Here is a 21529-nt window from a genome sequence, read left to right on the forward strand (position 1 = left end):
GAGTCAGACTCTAGGAAGAAAGGGGTGGGAGGGCGGGAAAACAAAGGCAACTTGGAAGGGAAAACGACGAATATCTTGAAGAGGAAACACCGGTTGAAATCATTGAGGAAAGAAAGCAAAGACTTCTCACGAGTAGGATGGATACTCGATTACGGATTCCGGTTCCAAGAAGAAAAACAGGGAGGGCGGGTGGGAAAGAAAACAACTGAGGACAGAAAAACAACTTCATTGGGAGCGGACTGAGGATTGAACTCAAAGATGAAGAGGCTCGAGTCAACTTGACGAGAAATGCACCGGATCAAAAGAGCTGAGAACCAACGATCGGAAAACCAACTACGTGATCCTAAAGAAAATTTGAAAGGGAAGAGAAGTAATTCAAAACACCTACGTCAAGATTCCTCACCAGAACGAAGAAGGTGCAGAGGAGTAAAAAGAATTCCTACTCTCCGATATAACTAGACTCTGAAAACAGTTTTCTTTCTAGACTCAACAACGGCCAAACTACACGATCAATCAAGGGGGGCTCCTAAGGTCGGTCGAGGCTCTGATACCAACTTGTCACGCCCAATATGCGACCCTATCCAAAAAGAACTCGAAGGTCCCACCAAGGATAGACCCGCATATTGAAACGCTTTTGCAAGGTGGATATCATTACATCAACATTACATAATATATGGGGATACATACATAAGGCATACAATGCCACATGAATACAACATCATAATACATAAGAGCATCATCCGACTACGGATGAATCACAAACAGAAACTCAAACGACATCCACCCTGCTAGCCCAGGCTGCCGACCTGGAACCTATCCCCTGATCGAAGAAGAAGCAGAAGAAGAACTCCAAAACAAGCAAACATCGCTCTCGCGTCATGATCATCGCATAACCTGTACCTGCAACTGTTGTTGTAGTAATCTGTGAGCCACGAGGACTCAGCAATCCCATTACCATGGGTATCAAGACTAGCAAAGATTACAGGGAAAGGAAGGGGTAAAGTGGTGAGATTGCAGCAGCGACTAAGCATATATGGTGGCTAACATACATAAATAAGAGCGAGAAGAGAGCAAGCGGAACGGTCGTGAAGCTAGCAATGATCAAGAAGTGATCCTGAACTCCTACTTACGTCAAACATAACCCAGAAACCGTGTTCACTTCCCGGACTCCGCCGAGAAGAGACCATCACGGCTACACACGCGGTTGATGCGTTTTAATTCGGATCTGGTGTCAAGTTATCTACAACCGGACATTAACAAATTCCCATCTGCCTATAACCGCAGGCACGGCTTTCGAAAGATTATACCCTACAGGGGTGTCCCAACTTAGCCCATGACAAGCTCTCGCGATCAACGAAGGAATAGACCTTCTCCCAGGAAGACCCGATCAGACTCGGAATCCCGGTTTACAAGACATTTCGACAATGGTAAAACAAGACCAGCAAGACCGCCCGATGCGCCGACAATCCCGATAGGAGCTGCACATATCTCGTTCTCAGGGCAACAGCGGATGAGCAATCCGTACAACTAAAACCATACCTCAAGTTTCCCTGAGGGGGCGCTGCAAAGGGCTCTAGTTCGGACCAACACTTAGACAAGCACTAGCCCGGGGGGGCTATAATAAAGATGACCCTCGAGAGAGCGACTCCCAAGGGAAAAGTAGGTGGTGGTGAGGCAAATGGTAAAACCAAGGTTGGGCCTTGCTGGAGGAGTTTTATTCAAAGCGAACTATCAAGGGGGTCCCATAAATCACCCGACCGCGTAAGGAATGCAAAATCCGGGAACATAACACCGGTATGACGGAAACTAGGGCGGCAAGAGTGGAACAAAACACCAGGCAAAAGGCCGAGTCTTCCACCCTTTACCAAGTATATAGATGCATTAATAATATAAGAGATATTGTGATATCCCAACCAAAATCCTGTCCACCATGGAGAAATCTTCAACTTCACCTGCAACTAGCAACGCTATAAGAGGGGCTGAGCAAAGCGGTAAATAGCCAAGCAACGGTTTGCTAGGAAGAGTGTCAAAGGTTAGAGGTTCATGGCAATTTGGGAGGCTTGAAGAGCAAAAGATAGGTAACGCAGCATAGCGATAGAACGAAGCAACTAGCATAGCAATGATAGAAGTGAGATCCAGGGTAGCGGTCATCTTGCCTGAAATCCCGCTAGGAAGAAGAACGAGTCCATGAAGAAGACGAAGCCACGAAGACGAACCAAGCGTAGACGAACGAATCCTCACGATCACAATGAAACGAGAACTATCGAGAAGAAGCACACAACAAAGTAAACACACCACACATGAACATGACATGATGCACAACAAGCATGATGCATGACAAGGCTACATGAAGTTACTCATGGCAAGAGATGATGCAAACAAGAGCAACACATCAAGGCAAGTTTAAATGAGGCCGGGAACAACATATAACAATTCCGGTAAGTCCTCATATGCAAATTTCGAAATTGGTCCAGATCTGAATAAACCGTATGTTCAAGTTGTTAAACAGCAAGTTAAGATGCACCAAGATGATCTACACGAGATTCTAGTCAAGTTACATATAAAGTTCATTTAGTTCGGAGCTACGGCCTAGAAGATATGAGCAAAACAAGTTAAACATGGTATTGATGCAAAATGCATACAAACATCAAGCAAACACCTCAAAACAAGGATGCAACATGATAATACGAAGCTACATGCAAAATCAAGCAAGTTTCATATAGAGCACACTCAAAACGGAGCAAAGGTTCAACACACACACACTATACAATTTTAAAGGACAAGCTGTCCAAAACAGCAACTAGGCATATTGCAAGCATCAAAACAACATGCTACAGCACCTCAACATAACAACATAAGACATGGGCATGATGTATAGGTAAAGCATAACAAAACATGAACACTGAGCTAACTCCAGAAATCACTAGAACATACTCAAACACACATGGTAAGATTGCAAGTTATAACAATTTCAGAATTTGCAGAAAATAACATCACGATGCAATGTTTAGAGCTATCAAACAACATGTTACAGGAACGTATCATGGCAAACAAAGGCATGGCATGAATCTACTAATTGCATAGATCAAAAGACCCTTACTGACTATAAGCCAAAAAGGATCAGAAAATATGATGGCACCCACGTAAACATAGCAAGTTATAATACATATTCAAACATGGCAGAAACAGAATTATGAAGGCATGTTTATGAGCTTGTACCACTCACTACAGAGCAATACATGGCATGGCAAGGCACCCAACAGTAAGAAGACATATTTGTGAATCTAATCATGGCAATAGCAAGGTCATAGGGTGCATGGAACACTAGCAAAACACATGGGAACAAGTGAACTTAATGTTAACAGGCTGACAACAACATTATGAAGCAACTTTGGAGCAAGATTACAATAAGCTACAGCAAGCTATAATTGCAACCAGGAGCATGTATGGTTAGAGGATGACAAGTAGATCAAAACATGTTTATAGAACATCTCCAGATTATGCATAGAATGATTAGTAGCAATATGTTTATATAGCATCACGAAATAACAGATTCAGCCTAGCAAAACAGCAACATCATGAACCCTACTTAACAAGCTCGATTCACTCACCACAAGTCATTGCATGACAAGATAAGCATAGCATCATCAAGAAGGCATATTTGTGTAACAATCCAAGGCCAGAACAAGTTCATAGCATGCAAGGATCAACTATAGCATCCTTGGCTAAATTGAATAACAAGTAAACAATCTGCCAGGAAACATTTTGAAGCAAAAGTAGAGCACGAAAATGACATGCTAGACTACTCCATAATTACAAATAAGTGCATGAATGGATATACAATAACCTATTGTTCAAAACACCCTTACTGAAGTATCTCAAAATATGCATGGATCTCTCTGTAGCATCAAGTTTACATGGCATCAAAATAATAGCAGAACAGGGACTAAAATCAGCAACATCACGATGCCTAGTTTGCATGCTTGTGCTAGTCACCACATTGATCACAAAAATACATGGCATACACCTCTGTAAAGAAGACATGGCATAGTTCAAAACACATGAAGACATCAACCTCATAGGATGCACACATCAATCATGGCAAAAATGACAAAAGAGCTCATTCTGATAACAGACAGCAGAAAACATTATGAAGCACTCTTACGATGAAGATTCGGGCATCTAGATGACCTCAAATGAATATGATGCAATGGGATGAAATGATGTACTCGTCGAGTCGAACAATTTGACATATTATACGCACGAAACGGAGCCACGGGTGCAAATATATGATGCGATGAAGATGCAACAAAATTAATGCAGATTAAGGACTTAGACGAAAAAAACGGGGGGAAGAAGTCAACCGCTGCTGGATCAGATCTGAGCCGGCTCGTGGTTCGAGGACGACGCCGGAGCGGGTGGCGACGGCGGCCGGAGTAGGAGGGGACGAGGCCGGGGACGGCGGCCGGCCGGAGCTTGCGGCGGCGGAGGCCGGCGACGGCGGAGGAGTCGGCGGCGCGACTCGGGCGGCGGGGCGACGGGCGCGCGGGGCCGGGTGGCGAAGGAGTCCGGCGACAGCGGTGGGGCGCGGCGCCGGAGCGGCGGCGGCGCGGCGCCGGAGCTGCGGCGGCAGACGCCTCGGGCGACGGAGCGCGGGGCTCGGCCCGGGTCAAGCGCGGGAGGGCCCGCGGCGGGCTTCGCGTGCCGGCGGTGGGGGCGGCGCGGCGGCGCCATGTGGTGGGAGCTGATTCACGGGAGGGCGGCGGCGGACATGTCCACGAGGATGAAAACTAGGGTTTCGGGGGGTTTGGACCGCGAATTTCGGGGGAGGGGCTAGTTTTATAGGTAGAGGGAGCTAGGAGAGTCCAAATGAGGAGCGGTTTTCGGTCACGCGATCGTGATCGAACGACCGAGAGCATGGAGGGGAGTTAGATGAGTTTTGGGCCACTTTGGAAGGGTGTTGGGCTGCAAAGAGAAAGAGGCTTTTGCGGTTACCCGGTTAATCGTTGGAGTGTCAAACGGACTCCAAATGGCACGAAACTTGACAGGCGGTCTACCGGTGCTATACCAAGGCCGCTTGGCAAGCCTCGGGCCATTCCGAGAATGTTTAACACCCGCTCACAACGAGAGACGAAAGGGGAACGCCGGAGGGCATAGGAGTACCGGATTGCAAAACGGACAACGGGGAAAATGCTTGGATGCATGAGACGAACACGTATGCAAAATGAAATGCACATGATGACATGATGAAATGCAACACGCAAGCAAATGACATGGCAACAACGGCGAATAACTGGCAGACACTTGGCGCATCGAATCCGGAGCGTTACAGGTAATTTACGCACCGTAGACATGATAGCTCACGTAGAAACACCACAGTATCTTTTTGAGCCGTCAAAAAATTATTGAAAAACATAACCCGGTCACTTCTGTGTAAATAACATGATATTTACGCACAACGAAGATAACTCTGGTACAAACACCTGGACAATTTCTGACCTGGAAAAAAAGATTCAAAATATATATATCAATCACTTTTGTGTAAATAGCATGATAATATACTGACCATAGATGTCATAACTTACATAAAAACATTACGGTATGTTTGTCATCTTAGGAAAAAAGTTGTTGAAAAACACACCCCCAATAACTTCTCCGTAAATAGCATATGATAACTTATATACAACAGGCGTGCTAACTTAGCGCAGGCATAGTAATTTTTCACCCAAAAAAGTTGTTGAAACATACCAACATGTGATCTAGTTTTGAATATCTCGTCACGACAGATGAGCTGATAACCCACGTACAAACATCATGGTAAATTTTCAACTCGGAAAAAAATGTTGAAAAACATATTTGGAAATTTATGTGTAAATAGTATGGCAATGTACGCACCGCGGACATGATAACTCGTGTAGAAACACCACGGTATCTTTTTGACACGTGAAAGAATTGTTGAAAAATATGGCCCAGTCACTTCTGTGAAAATAGCATCATAATTTACGCATAACAAAGATAAATCATATACAAACACCCGACAACTTTTGACCTAGGAACAAGGTATCGAAAAAAAATATTTCTAATAGATTTTGTGTAAATAGCATGATAATATACAGACCGTTAATATCATAACTTACACACAAACAATACGACAACTTTGTCACCTTGAGAAAATAGTTGTTGAAAGACACACCCTCAATAATTTCTAAGTAGCATGTATAATTATATATGGCAGGCGTGCTAACATTACTTAGCACAGGCATAGTATTTTTTTACCTTTTTTTATTGAAAACATACGAACACAATGATCTAGTTTTGAAGATCTCATTACGATGAATTTAATGGTGAAATTGGATTTTGAATCAAAACAACAGTTTGAGCCACAAAACAATTTGACTTTGAAAGTTTGAAAAAAATATTTGCTGCCATCAGCAACTTTGTCTTATATGCATGCTTGTATAGGATTGACATATGCACTTGAAAGCTCATCATAATCATAAAAGACCAACAAATCAATTAAGTCGCCCATTAATACACTCCATATCCAAAACATCTTATATTTACGAACAAAGGGAGTATTGGAAGGGCATTGTTAAAGGGCGTGTAATACTAAACTTACAAAGCTTCCAGAGATTGCATAACAAAATGACTGTTTTCATATATATATTTTTTATGAATTAGATGTGCATATAGACATGTTTTAGTGTGTTTTTTCACTCACTAGTAAATATGCCCGTGCGTTGCAACGGGAGACAAAAAATTATGGCTAACCAAATAAGTCTGACTCAATATCCTGATATATGAGCGTACTCTATTAACACAGTGGCTCACCATATTGCCATTTATTTATTTTCTCACCCTAGCCGATGATGGTCGCGATGTCCACGAGATCACAATGCATTCGACGCGGTAAATCACAAGGCTATGAGTTTGCCAGTGCATGTCACACTTGTCATTATGTTGCGCAAGGGAACGTTTAAAACTTTATAAGCAAATCTCATTGACCACGAACTACTCCCAACGCTAAGACATATAAAGACTTCCGAAAAACTAATCAAATCCTAGACATAAAATACTTTTGAATCGGTGAAGAATTTTACGAATTGACAAATTTTTTTTGAATTTTTTTATTTTCTCAACAAAATCATGAACATTAGTTTGTTTAAAAAAAAATTAATGTATGAACCGGTTTTGAATTCATTAACATTTTTTTCCTCAACAAACATTTTTTGAATATATGAACTTTTTTAAAAAATTGGGGAACAAAATTTAAAAAATAAATATTTATTTTTATTTTTGTGAACTTTTTCTAAAATGTCATGGACAGTTTTTTTAAGTTCCCCAAATATGTTTTAAATACACAATCATTTTTTCAAAATCATGAACATGATTTTAATTCCCGACAATTTTTTCCAAATTGTGATTTTTTTTTGTAATTGTACAAACAGTTTTGCAAAACCACCAACATTTTTTGAATCTGCAAAAAAATTATGTTTTTCTAAACATCTTTTAATTCACATATATTTTGTAATTTCTCAAACATTTTTTTAAAACTCGCAACTTTTAGAATATTAAAATCCCGAATTAATTTAAAGAAGAAAGAAAACAGAATGAGAAAAGAAAAGACAAAAAAGTAAAATAAAAAAAACAGGGGAGTACAGCCCAGCACATGGGCCGGCCCATGAATGCATTCATTGATAGGACATGCGCGAGAAAAGAATGATAGAAATTGCAGAGGCTGGGGATCGAACCCTGGTCTCAACGCTAGAGGAGACCTCGACCTACCACTTTGCTACGGACCGATCTGTGATTTCTGCTCGTCGTGCCGCTCTAAAACAACGAAAAGGCGGCGATTTTTGGTCTAAAAAATTGAAACGTTTTCCCACTTACGGATGGCATTGGTGGCTAATTTTTACTAACTTGGAGGGTAATTTTGATGACGGACGACCAGAAACGATAGCCGCTTTATTAGTATAATAATATATATATATATATATATATATAATATATATATATATGTATATAGGTAAAGAGTAAAGATAAAGATATCAGTCAATGTTGTCCGTATTAAAATATGCAAAACATCTTATATTTGTGAACGGAGGGATTACCTGGCAGGCTAGGGGTCACCTAGACCTTAAAATTATAGACAAAATTTCGCACGAGGCATCAAAACAGCTTTTGAGATTACATAATGGATGGAACAAATAAAGTTTCTGTCTTATTTCTACAAGACGACCAAAAACAGAAAATGACATACAACATCACAGGGCAATTGACATTTCTTTACATGAACATATATATCCTAACCCCGCAAAAAAAAAAAATATCCTAGTAATGTCTTAGATACTTGTGGTAGCATCCCACAGCCGAAGAAGTCCATTCCGGCCACCACTGCATATTCTTTTCCTATCCAGGTCCGAGGCTATACATCTCACCTGTCACAAGGAAAATTGAGGATTTAGAATGGACGACCATTTGTTCAACCATGAATGTTAATATGGCATCTTGGACATACTACAAACTTACAATGATGCTTACAAAAAAGGTGATTTTATGACGTGCCTAGGAACATCATATGCATATAGTATGACTATCTACAGTCATGCTTGCGAACAATTGGCCCGGTCGGACATTAATCAAACACATAGTTGTGCCAGGAACGTCACGGAGCAGACGTCAAGTATGAATAGTAATTGTTTCTCAAAAGATAAGTATGAACAAAATACAGATGTGGTACAAGCATCCTTGCTAAAAGCAGGCAGCTTTGCTTGTTACGTACAAAATAGTTAACAAAAGTGGGGAAAGACATCTATCATCTATGTGTTGAATTTCTAGTGCATGATTGTTACGTGCCTACTGCATTGCCCTGCTTGCTATCATGCTATGACCGCGATAGAAATCGATACAAGCCTCTCATTGATCAATATTGCAAACATGCTAGGAAGGAATGAATTAAACAAAGCAATGAGATGTATTACCACTGCAGACGTTTTCTGGGGAGTTCTATAAAGCTGCCATCCTGCAACTTTTGATCCTGTATTTGAGAAACTTCCGAATCGTTCTTGTGGTCGATGGAAAAGAGACATAGAATTGTCAGCAGCACCAATTCCAAGCCAGTGATCACCAGCACTAATGGACAGGACCGATGCCGAGTGAAGCGTCAGATTCTTAACACATTTTATGCCTCCTACAATAAAAATGAAATGTCCTGAGTTCCATTCACCAGTTTCTGCCACATTAACATTATATTTATTTTTCCATATACAAGTGTTTGTTCATAAAATAATAATATAAATTTGAAACCATAAAATGATGAAATGAGGCTACCATCAACAGATCAGTTAATGGTAAGAGGAGTGGCTCGTAAATTATAAAATTGAACATATATCTTGACACAGTAGTCTATCTTTCTTTTCTGGTAAATTTTCATGTTGTTATGGTGTCCAAGCCAAAAGGGTTCCACATATCCAATAAGTATGCGGGTTCCAGTAGATATGCAGCCACAGGTACTAAAAGGTCCACAATACACTGATTGGTGCTAAGTACTAATTACGAAAACTACTAACATGTCATCGAAGTCAATGACACATTCCATTGATGCTAAACTGCAAACTAAACATGCTGAATAACTTGTTCAGTCAATCATACAGTGCATAGGACTGCCGTTGCTAATAACACAGAACTATTTCCAATTTTATGTAACTTTGCATCCACCATTACATGGGTAATTACTGGAACAATGTGGATCAGTCATTAAGAAAACTCGTGCTGTAACACAGCTCAGTATCCTCTAGTGATAAATGCTATGTTTCCCTTTTGTACAAATAATGCAAACACATTAACTTTCCTAAATAAGGTACAAAAAGTAAATACAGAAAAACAGATGAAGCAATTTTCACAATCCATAATGCATCACCTTCGTTTTCCCAAAAACGTATAAGCCCGTCAGAGGAACCTGGCATATTAATTAAGGATCAGATACATATGACATGGAGAGAATTCTTTAATCGTGAATACACAGTCGATATGATTTGGCAGACCTCCCACCTAACTTTAAAAATAAGCAATGGGTCACATACCAGTGATAATTCCTTTATCCGAAGGTGAGTATTCAACACAAAGTATGGGACCAGCATGGCATGCTAATACAGCATCACATGTTCCCCGTGTAAGAGACCACACCCTAGCTGTCCAATCATCACTCCCAGTTATTATCGTTTCCCCAGTCATCCTCATTGATCTATAATCAACCAAAATTTGTGTCAGCATCTGTAGTAAATTACTGGTCGAAATCGCCAGCGCAGGAGAATGTGGATGCTCAACAGTCCAACAGAGGCATTACCTTATCCACTTTGTATGCCCTTGAAGCTTGAACATCTGCTTACTTGAACGAATATCCCAGACATGCGCCACCCTGATGAAATGACCTTTCAGATTAGAATGGAACAAAAGTTGTTCAAGTAAGTATTAGTTTAAAGCACTAAAAACATTTCCAAGTTAAAAAAGTACATACACATCTCTCCCAGCAGCTGCCAGAATTCCAGTCGAGTCATCGTATTCCATACAGAGAACTGCACTTTGACAACGACCCACGGTAGCAACACAAGTATCAGTCCGGACATCCCACATCTTCACCGTACCATCATGAGATGCAGTAAGAACACGTTCTCCTGAGAGCATCCGCACAGAAGTGACCTATATCAATGTCAATTGTGCATGAACATGCTTAGTAAGGGTTAGATATGGAGACAATGATATGTAAGTTACTACTATTGATGAAGAAGCTAACCGGTGCGTCATGGCCCTTCAGTTCTTCCAGAAGCTTAAAAGCTTGCTTATCCCAGACTATGACAGATTGATCATCACCTCCAGAAACTATTTTGCCACGATCTGAACTAATAGCCCGAACTGTCCTGCAAGAATTTAAGTGGACAGCAGTTAATCTAGACTGAATTTGAGTAGCCAAATCAGCATGGCAAGTTAAAGACCCTGAATACTTTACGATGCTGCTAGAAAGACAAAAGACCAATCAAAAGTACTTGAAGGTCTATGACTAGTCTGTTGATAACCACTACTGCGAACGTATCAGCCATAGACCACAAAAGACCTTACAACACTTTACAATTAATGTTACTGTTGTCCTATGATTATCAACAACTTTATGGATGAGAGCAAGAACAACACTCGTGCCAGAACCAATGCATGAATATTCTTTTTTCGTCGTACGAAAACAAGTGTAGAACTGATCCAATGCTCGGCCAAAAAAGGAAAAGGAAAAAAAGGCTATCACATTCCTTGGTTGAACATTAGACATAAAGGAACCATGCTTGAAAGGGCAGATATAGGGTATGCAACTATTACATGCAACCCCATGCCCATGCATTTGCAAGATGGTTCAAGTTGCATTATGCAAAAGACTCTCCAAATAACAGTAACAATGATACATGCTTGAACATGTATACTGAGAAAAGTCAACTGTTTGCTTGCATTATACAGTGTCTCGGATGAGCAATTGTAATTAGTTAGTCAGATTACTATACACCCAACTATGATACTCCATCCCAAAATAAGTGCCGCTGACTTGGTACAACTTTAGCACAAAGTTGTACTAAATCAGCGACAATTATTTTGGGGCGGAGGGAGTAGGATATAAAATTAAGTTTAAACACAATGGTCACACAGCTGACAGTTCCATTGAGTAATGTGGATGACATTTTCTACCTGGTATGCCCTCTAAGTGTTGCTCGAAGTTCGGAACCACGCAAACTTGGATCCCAAACTTTTACCTGCATGCAAAATCACTGTATCAATCACTATCCACATTAAGGACACACATACGCACAATTGTTCATGAAGAGATTTCATTGTAATGCAGCATAGCTATAAGCACCGACCAAGGTGAAGATAATGAACAAGCATTGCGCAGATGTTACTGAAACCCTCAACTAGTAAGAAGCACTTAGCAATCCTTTTAGAGTAGAACAACCACTGTATTGCAAAACTTACAAAATCATGGGCTACAAAGATAGATGTACGTATTTTTGCAAGAGTTTGCAGAAGCACAAATGATGTTACCCAACATAGTACACGTAATACCAACCGATTACAAGCCTGCACAATTTTGATTGTTCAAGTATGGCTACAAGATAAGGAATAATCCAATTTTAATTTGGCATTCGATTCTTTTCTGGAAACTGGATGTGAACTGAGTGAGCAGTGAGCCATAACCAGCCAGTTCACATTTTCGAACAATTACAAGCCACTAGCAGGCGTTATACAGTTTGATATTGATCCTCTGTAGCGTGATCCTATGGACACAAGAAAAAGTAGATCGCACAGAAGCCTTACTATGGAAGGAAAAAAATATGCACCCAAGCTCATATGATCCCTCGTGAACAGGAAAATCATAAAAATAGTTTAAAAAAACTGAATTTTAGAGCATCCAGCCAAACCCTCAAAAGTGCTTAACTCCTCAAAATATTCCCTTTTTAGGAGTTGAGCCACACCTAGCCGAACCCTCAGCCGGTTTAACTCAAAAAAATTAGCCTGTGGTCAGCGCCTAAGATTTGAACGGCCGAAGCAACTTCTCAGCAAAAAACCCTCTCATATGCATCCAGATCGCTTGACTACCTACACCCCGGCGCCGTCTCCGCCAATTTCCTTTCCTCCGCCGGCCAGCACGCACGCTCGCCGACACCCCCACCGACCTCTCGGGCCATGTTTGATTAGCTCGCCGGCGGCGCCACTGCCGGAATCGCCACATATCTTCACCGTCACCGCCGCACTCTAGTGAACGAAAAAGGCCACCGCCGAGCTTGGTTTCGTCCAAATCGGAACCGGTGGACGACCGAGATGCCGCTGAGCACCCACGGAAGAGCTACGTAGCGCCGGAATTGCGACCACGCCAGCGAAATTCCGAAAACCAGAGTATGGCCGCAGCGAGCTTGGCCGGCGACGGGCAAGCACGGCTTGGAGGAGAGTCTTGTTCCTCGAAGCCTGCAGACCATCCTCCAGCCCCCACTGTCCACCCGCAAAGTGTTCGACAAATTGCCTAGGTGCGTTTTTTTGGCTTTTTCATTGTGTTTTATTGTTTTTGCAATCAAAATCAACATCGAATATTCCATAGTGTACATGAAGAGGTTAAGGGAGATATTCTTCGACGACTCTTCGTCGGAGGAGGAAAAAGACGATGATTTTAAAATGGCCATTGTCAGGATCGTTCATGATACTTTCAGCGACCAAGACTAGGATCACAGTTCTGCCGCTTGTACATCAATCGCGATAGATCAGAAGGCCATGCCAAGCTTATGAAGGATTACTTTGCACCCAATTCAACCTATCGAGAGAAATATTTTCGCTGGCGATTTCGGATGCACCGAAGTCTCTTCCTCACCATTGCAAAAGTTGTTGAGGAGCATGATCCATGGTTTACACTTAGGAGAAGTGCATTGGGAGAGATAAGTGCAACTGTGCAAGCCCATTGATGAAGTATGTGGCGGCTGTTCGAGTGCTTGCCTATGGGTATTCAGCTGACACCATTGATGACTATGTCCGCATTGGGGAAGATTCAATCCTAGAGGCTGTTCGAAGATACACACAAGCCGTCATTGAGATTTATGGACCGGAGTACTTGAGGGCACCCGACGATGAAGACACCGAGAAACTCTTGAGTTTGAGTGAAGAATGAGGATGGCCAGGGATGCTTTGATCAATTGATTTCATGCACTGGACATGGAAGAATTGTCCTACGGGGTGGAAAGGTAACTACAAAGGGCACTCCAGAGATCCAACCGTCATTCTTGAGACAGTTGCATCAGAGGACTCTAAATTTGGATACTCCTCCAAATGAAGTATTGGGAACATACACGCTACATGAATTTCATGCAACTTATTTCATTGCATCAACCATCATCCAAATGAAGTATCAGGAACCGTTTTCATTTAACTGCTAAAAATTGAGGAGTTAAGGTTTGAGGGGGCCTTTGGGGGCTAAATTTTAGGGGTTCGACTAGAAATTCCCTTAGGCATCAACCTGCTCATGTCTTCTAACTGCATGCAAAATTTCACGATGAAAGGACATCTGCAGTTCCCTGCACAAACAAAACAAAAATAGGTACTCTAGCAAAGGCTTTTTGGAGCACCCATGTTTTTTCTGCACAGGGCACCAGAGATGTCCTTTCGACACAAAAAATTGCATGCAGTTAGAAGACATTATCATGTTCGATGCCTAAAACTTTCAGATTTAATGATTTTTTACTATTTGTTTTGAGTTTACTGTTCATGCAAGATCATATGAGCTCGGGTGCAGAAATGTGGTATGTATCTCTACAAAGACAAGTATTGAGAATATCAGTTTTTCTCAACAAAAAACATGACTAAAACCATATCTGGTATTTTGAAAGCATCTTGATTAACGTAAGTTTTCCTAACTTGCCTGGTAGGTTCTAATTTTCATGATAATGTCATAATAAACTTGCTTTTTCCTTGAAAAAGTTTCACCACTTAGATTGGTAAAAATTGGAGAGGTCATCATACTCTGGCCCATGATTCGCTACTGGTGTGGTTGATACCAGAATTTAACAATCTTTCCCTAATAATAAAGCACGGATTGACTCCGTGGGTTCACCGTCACAATACGTTTTTTTCCCATGAATTTACCCTTTCAGTTTTTTTTTCAACACATTCATATTTTTTCCAAAATCCAAGGTGGTACTAATCTATTTATATACTGCCCGTCTGTCCGTCGTCATATTAATTGTCTATTCGCTCGTTCGGGCCGTTGTTTCAGCTGCCTAAGTCAACGGGCCAAAATTTATTTTAAGGGCTGCTAAAAACGTTCGCCTCACAACCTGCCCTCCCATCTCTTCCGGCTGTAGCAAACAGAATTTGTGCCAAAATTTCCAATCCAATTCAAATTAATAGTCCCACCCCGGCACTTTACATCAGATTCTAACAACTTATATACGTTCCAAATTGCAAGAACCAACAAGCCAACAAGAAAAGTATGACATATAGCCAATCAAAGAGGAGAGATTCATGAATCCAATAAAAGAGAAGGCTTGAGAGAGAGCCCAAGAAACCGGCAGCCGCAGTGCACGCAGCCGCCGAGGACGATATTGCAACGGTCTAACGAACTCGAGGCAGCGTCTCCAATCACCGCCCCGCCGCCAGATCAAACCCAGCCACCACTAGCGGCGACGATACGAGTTGAGCGCGAGGAGCGCTGCCGGAGCAGAGCCACGGTGGCAGCGGGCACTGGGAGGAGAGAGCGGCAGAGGAGCGAGAGGCACTCGGGCTGGAGGCGACGCTCGCCGGTGGACAGCGGCAGGGGATCAGAGGACCAGGAAAACGAGGAGTGAGAGCGACTCTGGGTGGGCTCTAGGGTTTATTGAGGAGGCCGACCTGGGCCTTAGGCTAGGCGGCGGTAGTTTAGGTTGGCTTTGGCCCCTGTGCTGCTACTGTCTTCTTTATTTCCGTTTCTCCACTCAATTGTTTTTTACAGAAATTAGAGAGAGGTTGCCTAAAAAAAGAAATTAGAGAGAGGGGGAAGAGAAGAAAAGAAATAGCCAGCGATTTTTAATTTTTTTTGGAACCTTTTTACATGGAGCCTACAATTTATACTTAGCCCATATAAAAAAGTTACATATTTTGGAAAAGTTGAATTCAGACCCATTTGAGTTTCCGAAATGTGTATATTTTTGGTGGAGCTCTGATAATTGCAGAAATAATTAAGAGAAATGTTTGGAGTGGATTTTAGAAAAGGTTTGGAACGAATTTGAAAAGCCACTTAAATAAAAAGCTAGATTCAAATGATTTTATGAAAACGTTCATATTTAGCTGCTTTACTCCCTATTTTTATTTCAAATGCATTTATTCATGTGAATGCCTTCATTTCTTAATATACTAGACGAATACCCCGCGCGTTGCTGCGGGAGTTTGTATACATAAATACTGCATTGAAAAAGTAAGGAATGGAATGTGCCACTGATTCGCCAGATTTTTCATGAGTTTGACGCTGACGAAATATTTCGTCCATTCCTTAGAAACAAATGTGTACCTCTCTGAGTAAGTCCAAACTGAAGAAAAAAATGATGCATGCTATATTTTTCTTTCATTGAGCATCGGAGTGAGTTGCATGCACGCATGCATCAGTTCTTTTGGGTTAAAACAAACATTACACGTTTTGCATGCATGCTTCCGTTACTGCATGCGCTTGGTGGAGGAGCTCTCAACTGTAGATCAAATGGCTATTGTAGACTGATCTTGCGTATCCAACGGCTAAATTAATTTGGGTGATAATTTCATGTTGAGCTTGATAAAATTAGTTGTTTAAGTTTTAAGCATTACTGGCATGGTTCACTGATCTATGTGTGGTGTGATATCTCTCCCGTTGCAACGCACGGGCATTTGTGCTAGTTACGCTAAAGCAACGATAGCAAATAAAATAATTATGACAGCATAAAGCTAACCGTGCAATCCGTGCTTCCACTGATGAAAAATCCAGCATCTTCACGATCACCAACAAGGTCCCACACCTCTTTTCTTGTGACACAATGAAGCGCAGTAATGGCAGCTGTGTGTCCTCTAAGGATCCTCATATTTGTTTGAGTTTTCTTCTGCGCAGCAGCTAGGTCTGTTTTGCCTGCAGTAGCACCAGCCTTTGTATCACCTGAGATTATCCAAGTCATATTAGGGACATATGGAGATGTCAAGATAATATATTCTCCATTTAGGTCCTCAAAGGAGGAAAGGTGGGACTAGCTTAAACTTACTGGCTCGATTGAAGGAGCTAGCTCTTAAGCTTCTGTCCCTACTGAACATACTGTGCACCCAACTTCGGCCTAACACGGATGCCTCAGCAGGTTGTTCGCTTTCATCAGATATATCAAGCGCACGAGGGGAAGCCATGCTATATGATGGCGGTGGTTGGCCTTTTCCTATAGGGACCCCCCAATAGCCAACACGAAGTTGTTGCAGATGTGTGAGCAATGCTCTAAGTTTGATCTGAGGGAAGTTCAAAATAATTATTAAGAAAATACATTTTACAGCGGGCATTTATCAAGACACTGTCATGTTCTAGTTTGACTTACAAGCTGCTTATACCCTAAGTTGTTTCTCTCTGCTATTTTCTCGATCATATTCCAAGAATCAATATCAGGTAATCCCAATCCAGCCTACATTATAGACAAAATAGAAAGTCAGGATAGTAAAATTTGATTGCTTGACAGTGAATACAAGACATAACCTGCTAAGTACCATGTGAGTTGCCATGACAATGAGCTGTGCAGTAACTAATGTTACATAATTTGTTGACCTGTTGAAACAGAAAAATACACAAGAGATAAGATCATAAGATAACAAGTATAAATATTGGAATTTTCTTATTGTATTGATCGGTGCTACCATTATCACATCCATGGAATGCGCCTTGAGCCCTGTGCACATTATCTCAGTGTACATTGATTGCAATAGGTTGAGAGAATGTGCAGAAACCTCAAGCACTCACTGGTTGAGATAGTGGGAGCACCCACCCATACAAGTAAAAGGAGTTTCTCCCCACAGTAGATGCATTGGTACTTTGCTTGTCCCAATTTTTTGTAAATACTGGAATTTGTCTAGTAAAGAACAGATGAACGTTGACATCAACACGTAATATTTTCCACGTTTTATTTCAATCAATTTAATGCAATTTTACAAATCTGCTATATCAGTACATGGTTTTTCTAGTCTAGAAGATACGCGGAGGCATAAAAAGGAAAAATTACAGTTATATTGCACATACTGCACAACCATGTACATGTAAGATATTCCTTACTGTTCATATTTTTAAACCTGCATCAAGAATTTCTGTCTAATCATATGTTTGCAAACTAATGCATGATGTAAAGGCATATACATAACTAATTCAGAAACTTACTTGTTTGAACAGTTTTCCATCAAATATTCAAAGTAGCCATCCCAGAAGCTGCCAAAGAAAAACAATCATGTATACTATCCATACCATAGATGGACGCTACAACAACTCTAACCCTAGATGGACACTGAATGACTAAAATTACACATGGTAATGAACCTATTAGAAACACAAATGAACACATGGCAATAAACCTAAACAAACAGAAGAAAGGAGAATGGATCTCCCATCTATTAAGAAGGGTGTGATCCACCTGATAAACTTAAAACTTACTCCAGAGACTGTGATCCACACAGGCCGATGAGTAATCATGCTGCTGGCGATAGACAATGTTTGTTTGAATTTCATGTAACTTATTTTGATTCTCCTCACTTTTCAGGATTGCCTTATTTTTTACTTATGAGAACTGAACCTACACGCTATTTGTCAATTGAAGCCCCAAAGTTATATTTTAGTCCACACACACACACACACACACACTCAGCTTACTTCAAAACAAAGCTGCAATGACATGACAGGCACACACACACACACGCTCAGCTTATTTCAAAACAAAGCTGCATGACATGACAAGCTAATGTGCTGTTCAAGATCGACGTAGCAACACTTTTAGATTAGACAATGACATGGCATATGGATTGCACCTTTGAATACTAATCTTAACTTACGAACGAATTATCTCATGCTAGTAACGACATACCGAAGCTCCTCCCAGACAGATAGGGATAACAGATGACGCTGGACATAGTCTTGAACATTGTTTGGGTCCTTCCTGTACATTTCAGCAGAAACTTCAAGAGCATCTCTAATGGTTGACACATCATCGCGAGAGCTAGCAAGAGTTATAGCCGTTTTAAGCTGCATGAAGAGAGAATGATGAGATTCTTTGCAAGAATAGACACGACAGAGAAAAGAAGATAAGCATATTGATAGATCTGCATGTACACACACAAAATGCAAGCTTCATAAGATTGTAAAGAAAGAAGCTAGGCGTAAGTTCCATAGTAGTGAAGTGATAATTAATTGGGTACGAATACGATTCCTATTGAAAACATCGGCACAAATATAGCATTATAATTTTATAAGCTTATAAAGGCAGTACCCACCACCACCTGATACAGAAGTCAAATTTTCATAGCAATGAAATTATAAGTGATGAGTTAGCACAACTAGTTTGCCGACTTACCTACATCTTAGTGACCAGCTAAATATCATGGCAATCACCGCCTTGAACATGAAAAACTGTTTGCAAGAACCAGTACTTATACCATGCAGAATGTGGGGCTATGGAATAAGAAATCAGACTCACCAGTTCTTTTACAGCAATAAACTGCTCATCAGTCAAGCGGCATTGCCAACCCTATAAGGTAGAAAAGTTACTTATGAAGTGGATCAGAAAGTAGCAAGGTATACATTATGTAGTTATAAGATTCAGATTACAGAATGAATGTGCTCTCTGATGCATTCAACAAAGCCACTCCCTCCGATGCCTTCTGCATCAGACTCAATCAAAGCTGCAAAAAGGCAACAGAAATCATGTTGAGCAAGTAAGACATATATAGATAAATGTGTTACACAATGACAGAATATAGTATAAACTGAAACTTCAAGATACCAAGAATGGTTCCATATTCGAATGATGAAAGGGGATCCTCAGTTGCCCCAAGTCTCAGAAGACGAAGCCATAGTCCCTGAAGATAAAACATGCAAATAACTTTAGCATAATATGCTTAGTAGGGAATTTTTAGTCTAAAATTCTCTATTAGGAGAGGAGTTTGCTAGAGGCTGGGCAAGGCGAGTTTCCTGTCATTATGGCCATAGGTCGATTGGTGAGGATGGCTCTTGACCTCGCAGTTGACGGATGCAGTGCTCATACTGTAAAACTTGTATTTTAGTCGTTCAGGCTATCTTAGTGTTTTCTTCTTAATGAAAATGGCGCGCCTCCTTTCTCTCTCAAAAAAAGTGATGCACTTTCTTTCTCTCAGAAAAAAATGACACTCCCAGGCATGTTTGAGAAACAAAGTTTGCAGCGCAGAGTACAAAATGAAACAACCTGAACAACACTGCTTTAAATTGCAGACTGTAATGGTTCTATCGTGATTTTAGGCCTCAAAATGTTATATTTATGGCATTCCAGCTTTAGTGGTAATAGCAATCTACTGAAAATTTACACAAAACAGAGGCGGCTGCACACTTGCTACTTTCAGGCACGGCCATGGCTAGGCTTTTGGCTCAGAAAGGATTTAAATGACATCAAGACTCTTAGCGCTTGTTTGATTGGTCCGTGGGTTTGCCTCACTTTTCCACACTCCATGTTAGCTAAGTTTGACCGAGTAGGCATGTTTTTGGTTCGCAGCCGCATATTAGGAAATATCCATTTCTAAAGTTGGGGTCCCACTCCATAGAATCAGAGTGTTGTGCGAGAGGGCCGCTGCCCCATCCCGAATTGACATAAATGAACAGGTTCGACGTTGTTGTAATTGATTACACCTTTTGTTAGCAACTGAGTTGCAGGGGCAAATGATGGTGTAGGGTGGGTTATAGCGCCCCAGGCCGGATCATAGCCTGGCACGGCTGACTCGGCCCGCATGATAAGCCAGGCGGGAATAATTTGGCGAGGCTGACCCTGCGCATGTCGCCAAGATCCAGGAGGGATCAGCCCGCGAGGCTTATCCTGCCATGCCGTCAAGTCCAGGTGTGAGGCTGATCCTGCCCCACGTCACCAAGATCCAGGCATGACCACCCCAACAAGGCTGACCCTGCTCAGAGCATGGTTAATAGTATAGCCAACTGCTGGCTATATGATGTTGTCATGTCATATATAGTCATCATTTATAGTCACTCATACAACAAGGTTAGCTATAAGGTTGGCTATAAGACTACTACTTTTTTCCACCTTCTCTATATCCCTTTCTTCATATTTATTGCATTTGCCTAGGAGTAGGAATATAGCTAGGCTCTTGCATGAGAGCCCACTCCCACCATTTTTCCATGTCTCTCTCCTCCACATAGGCAAAAGTGCCATGTAAGCGGGCTATAAGCCCATTATTGTACTTGCTCTCAAATAGCCAAGATGTGAGCAATCCCACAAGCATCAAGTAGTTAGTTGCAATCAAGGTTGGAATGCTCAATGACACAGAGTATGGTGAGTCAAGGCAAAGTGTAGCACTCATATTGTTGAACTAGCCTTAGGAGAGTGCAAGAAATAGAAGGATGGTGGAACATTAAGATTTGATGCCATATCTTTTGAGAGAGCTCACGACCAAATAAGCCTATCGTCGTTTCTTCTTAGTGGCTGTTGGTTTTGAGCCATGGGAAGAAATTTGGAAAACTTGGGCTCCATCTCGTTGCAAATTTTTCGTTTGGCTGGCCTCTCTTAATCGATGTTGACTGCTGATCGATTGGCTCGTCGAGTTCTCACCCGGAAAAATGCACGCTCTGTGACCAGGAGGAGGAAACCATACAACACTTGTTCACTGCATGCGTGTTCTCTAGAGAAGTTTGGTTCTCTCTGCTATCCATGGTTGGGTTACAACAGCACACTCCAGGGCCAAATGATTTTGCTTTTACTGATTGGTGGCGCCAAGCAAGGCAGCAAGTGGTTGGACAACA

General features: G+C 41.4%; 1 protein-coding gene across 1 annotated transcript in view; it reads right to left on the reverse strand.

The window, feature by feature from the left end:
• Positions 1–8107: 8107 nt before the first annotated feature.
• The window catches only part of LOC119276142 (DENN domain and WD repeat-containing protein SCD1-like), a 29194-nt gene continuing 15772 nt past the window's right edge, over positions 8108–21529 (reverse strand). The window contains exons 15-31 of the mRNA XM_037557135.1: positions 19533–19608; positions 19358–19431; positions 19227–19277; positions 18618–18775; positions 17921–17968; positions 17260–17317; positions 17094–17177; positions 16776–17007; positions 16473–16672; positions 11725–11789; positions 10793–10916; positions 10517–10698; positions 10346–10417; positions 10083–10243; positions 9920–9958; positions 8982–9190; positions 8108–8438 (exon numbers count right to left, since the gene is read on the reverse strand). Coding sequence (XP_037413032.1) covers positions 8343–8438; positions 8982–9190; positions 9920–9958; positions 10083–10243; positions 10346–10417; positions 10517–10698; positions 10793–10916; positions 11725–11789; positions 16473–16672; positions 16776–17007; positions 17094–17177; positions 17260–17317; positions 17921–17968; positions 18618–18775; positions 19227–19277; positions 19358–19431; positions 19533–19608 — 1929 coding nt within the window. The 3' untranslated portion in view covers positions 8108–8342. The remainder of the gene's footprint in view (positions 8439–8981; positions 9191–9919; positions 9959–10082; positions 10244–10345; positions 10418–10516; positions 10699–10792; positions 10917–11724; positions 11790–16472; positions 16673–16775; positions 17008–17093; positions 17178–17259; positions 17318–17920; positions 17969–18617; positions 18776–19226; positions 19278–19357; positions 19432–19532; positions 19609–21529) is intronic.

The sequence above is a fragment of the Triticum dicoccoides genome, chromosome 3B, assembly GCF_002162155.2.
Source record: "Triticum dicoccoides isolate Atlit2015 ecotype Zavitan chromosome 3B, WEW_v2.0, whole genome shotgun sequence".
Classification (NCBI taxonomy): Eukaryota; Viridiplantae; Streptophyta; class Magnoliopsida; order Poales; family Poaceae; genus Triticum; species Triticum dicoccoides.